The sequence below is a fragment of the Octopus bimaculoides genome, chromosome 2, assembly GCF_001194135.2.
Source record: "Octopus bimaculoides isolate UCB-OBI-ISO-001 chromosome 2, ASM119413v2, whole genome shotgun sequence".
Taxonomy (NCBI): Eukaryota; Metazoa; Mollusca; class Cephalopoda; order Octopoda; family Octopodidae; genus Octopus; species Octopus bimaculoides.
The window spans coordinates 129,628,771-129,631,949 of record NC_068982.1 but is presented as its reverse complement, the minus strand read 5'-3'; the positions used below and the strand labels follow the sequence as shown (position 1 = coordinate 129,631,949).

General features: G+C 35.4%; 1 protein-coding gene across 1 annotated transcript in view; it reads left to right on the top strand.

Moving 5' to 3' along the window:
* LOC106875941 (ATP-binding cassette sub-family A member 2) overlaps positions 1-3,179 on the top strand; it is a 155,960-nt gene that overhangs the window by 134,003 nt on the left and 18,778 nt on the right. The window contains exons 42-43 of the mRNA XM_014924268.2: positions 408-514; positions 2,055-2,196. Coding sequence (XP_014779754.1) covers positions 408-514; positions 2,055-2,196 — 249 coding nt within the window. The remainder of the gene's footprint in view (positions 1-407; positions 515-2,054; positions 2,197-3,179) is intronic.

Sequence of the window (3,179 nt, the reverse complement as noted above, 5' to 3'; positions counted from 1 at the left end):
AGGGTTTTCGAGTGAGATCGTTGCCAGTGCCCCTGGACTGGCTTTTGTGCGGGTGGCACATAAAAGACACCATTTCGAGCGTGGCCGTTTTCGTGCGGGTGACACGTAAAAGCACCCACTACACTCTCTGAGTGGTTGGCGTTAGGAAGGGCATCCAGCTGTAGAAACTCTGCCAAATTAGATTGGAGCCTGGTGTAGCCATCCGGTTGCACCAGTCCTCAGTCAAATCGTCCAACCCATGCTAGCATGGAAAGCGGACGTTAAACGATGATGATGATGATGATGATGATGATGATGTAGTGATTACTCTGACTTATTATATGGTTCCTGTTCTGAAACTTGTTTATCTTATAATTTAAATTGAGTGATGGATTTATATGTTCCTGAGTAATAATATTTTCTTGTAGTGTTTTGGGCTGCTAGGTGTGAATGGCGCTGGGAAAACTACAACTTTCAAGATGCTAACTGGAGATATAGCACCAACAAATGGAGATGCTGAACTTCACCGTTTCAGGTAAAATCTTTCAAAATGATTTAAGAGAAAAGCAATGCCTCCAGAAACACTCAATGTGTGTCTTTAACTTGTCAGATGATTTATTATGAACATTTTAGGCACAGGCATATCTGTGTGGTAAGAAGCTTACTTCCCAACCACATGGTCCTGAGTTCAGTTCCACTGTGTGGCACATCGGGCCAACCAAAGGTTTGTGAGTGGATTTAGTGGAAAGAAACTGAAAGAAGCCCACTGTGTGTGTGTGTGTGTGTGTGTGTCTGTCTGTCTGTCTGTCTGTCTTTGTGTTTGTTTCTCAGCACTTTTTGACAACTGGTCTTGGTATGTTTACACCCCTGTAACTCAGCAAAAGAAACCAATAGAATTAAGTACCAGGCTTAAAAAAGTACTGGAGTCAATTCATTTGATTAAAAATTTTCAAGGCAGTGCTCCAGCATGACTATAGTCTAATGACTGAAGCAAATAAAAGATTAATAATGGTATCTGCAGAAAGTGACAGTTTCATTAATACAGAAAAACCTTCAGGATTACTGAACCTAATTAAAGACTAGTAACTTGATAGCAACTGCTAAGGACATGTAGTTACAACCATTGAATTTAATATAAAGGACCCAAAAGAACCACCATTATTATAACTGATTAGATAAAATTTTATAGATTACAGTAAAAGATATTTTGCATAAATCTGAACCTACTTGGAACAGTATATTTTATTGGAACTAACTGTATTTACTGTTTTCAAAGAAAACACCCCTCATATTTTGAAAATGAAATGAATACTAAACGGTTTCATTGAAAGTAGTGACCAGTCTTCAATTTTTTTCGTGACAATCTATAGTTATTTAGTCAAAATCTTTACTTATGCTACTTGTAATATTCAATTACATGGCTTTATGCAATAGCATTGTAGTTTGTTCATTGATTTACATTCTAATATTTTCTCTAACTTTTAAGTATTTTATGATATATATATATATATTAAGAGAGGACTTAATTTTATTGGTTGAATTTGTCTCATGTTCCTTAAAATGTTTTAAGATTTTGCTTCCTTTTGGACAAATTTATAAATCTGTCTGAAATTAATAACTTTTCAAAAAACTTCTAGCTATAAAATCTTGAAAGGTTTTGGTTTATCAAGAAAAACAAGCTTATTACTCTATGGATTTATTCCTAAGAACTTGATCTCTTCTATTTAAATTTAAAATAATATTTAACTTGTATTCTTTTAAAAGTTTACTGTAAATTGTTCTTTTATTGATATTTTTTTTTATTCCTTTTGACAATTCTACAAATTTGTAAAATTTGTTTTTGCTCTCTCTCTCTCTCAAACTTAGAGCTATAGGTAAATTCTTTCTAGGTGCTTCCAATAATCAGAAGAAATCAGTCTAAAGTTGTTTTTTTTTTGCCTATTCTATCATAGTCTTTAAGGATTCTGCAAATATTCTGATGAATTAGCAAGACAAACATCCAATATATTTTAATGTTAAAATGTTTACTATGTTTATCTGACCAAATTTTAATATAAAATACATTTCCTTAACAGTATCTTGAAAGACCTGAGTAAAGTACGACAGAACATTGGATATTGTCCACAGTTTGATTCCCTTTATGATGAATTATCAGCTCGAGAGCACCTTCAGTTTTATGCTCGTCTTCGAGGGATTCCTCCAAAAGACGAAGCAATTGTAAGTTGCCATTTTATTTATGCTTTTAATACAAATCTGAATAAGAAATGTGTGCAAGGTCTCTTGTGTCAATGGTAATGTTTGTTGCTTTCTCTATTGATGTTTGTGCATTGACGTATTTGATATATAACTTAGAAAAGTTAATTACTTTACTATGCTTGTTGCTTTTGAAGTACTTGATTGGCTGATGTTTTGAAGCTTATTACAGCTAGTTCATAATTCTTACTATCAACTACATAGGACCAAAGTTCTTTGAAGTCACTGACCTCCTTAAGTTGTGGGCCAACATTGGAACAAATTGGCAGGTTGTTTTCATTTTCATTGATTGTCATATATTCAGTTTTCTCTCCACCAATGAGCAATCAAATATTATAGCCAACAAAGTTTACCTTCTTCAAAATTTGTGTTGAGAGTTTTGTTCTCTTTGGATCAGAAACTTAAACTATGAAGAAGAAGCTTCAAGATTGTCTTGATGGTGCATAAAACAGGCTTAAGTGGATTTAACACATTTATGGGCAAATTTCCACCATCGCTACCATTATTGCTCAACATGAGGTAGACTTTGTTGGCCACTGGTTTGTGCTGAACAAAAGGCTGTATCTGATGATATATCTTTTTAATTTCTATAACGTTATCTTCATAGTGAAGACCATTCTACTAAATTAATGTTATTGACAGACACACGACACAAAACTGAGGACCTACCAAAGCTAATTTGAGATAGTTTCTGGTGCAGCATTTTGGAACATCTTAGTTGTTGCCACCTGAAGAAGATAACTTTTTTTTTTTCGAGCGAGATCGTTGCCGGTGCCCCTGGGCTGGCTCGTGTGCGGGCGACACATGAAATCTTTCGAGCGGGATCGCTGCCAGTGCCACTGGTCTGGCTCATGTGCGGGTGACATATGATATCTTTCGAGCGAGATCGCTGCCAGTGCCACTGGTCTGGCTCATGTGCGGGTGACATATGATATCTTTCGAGCGAG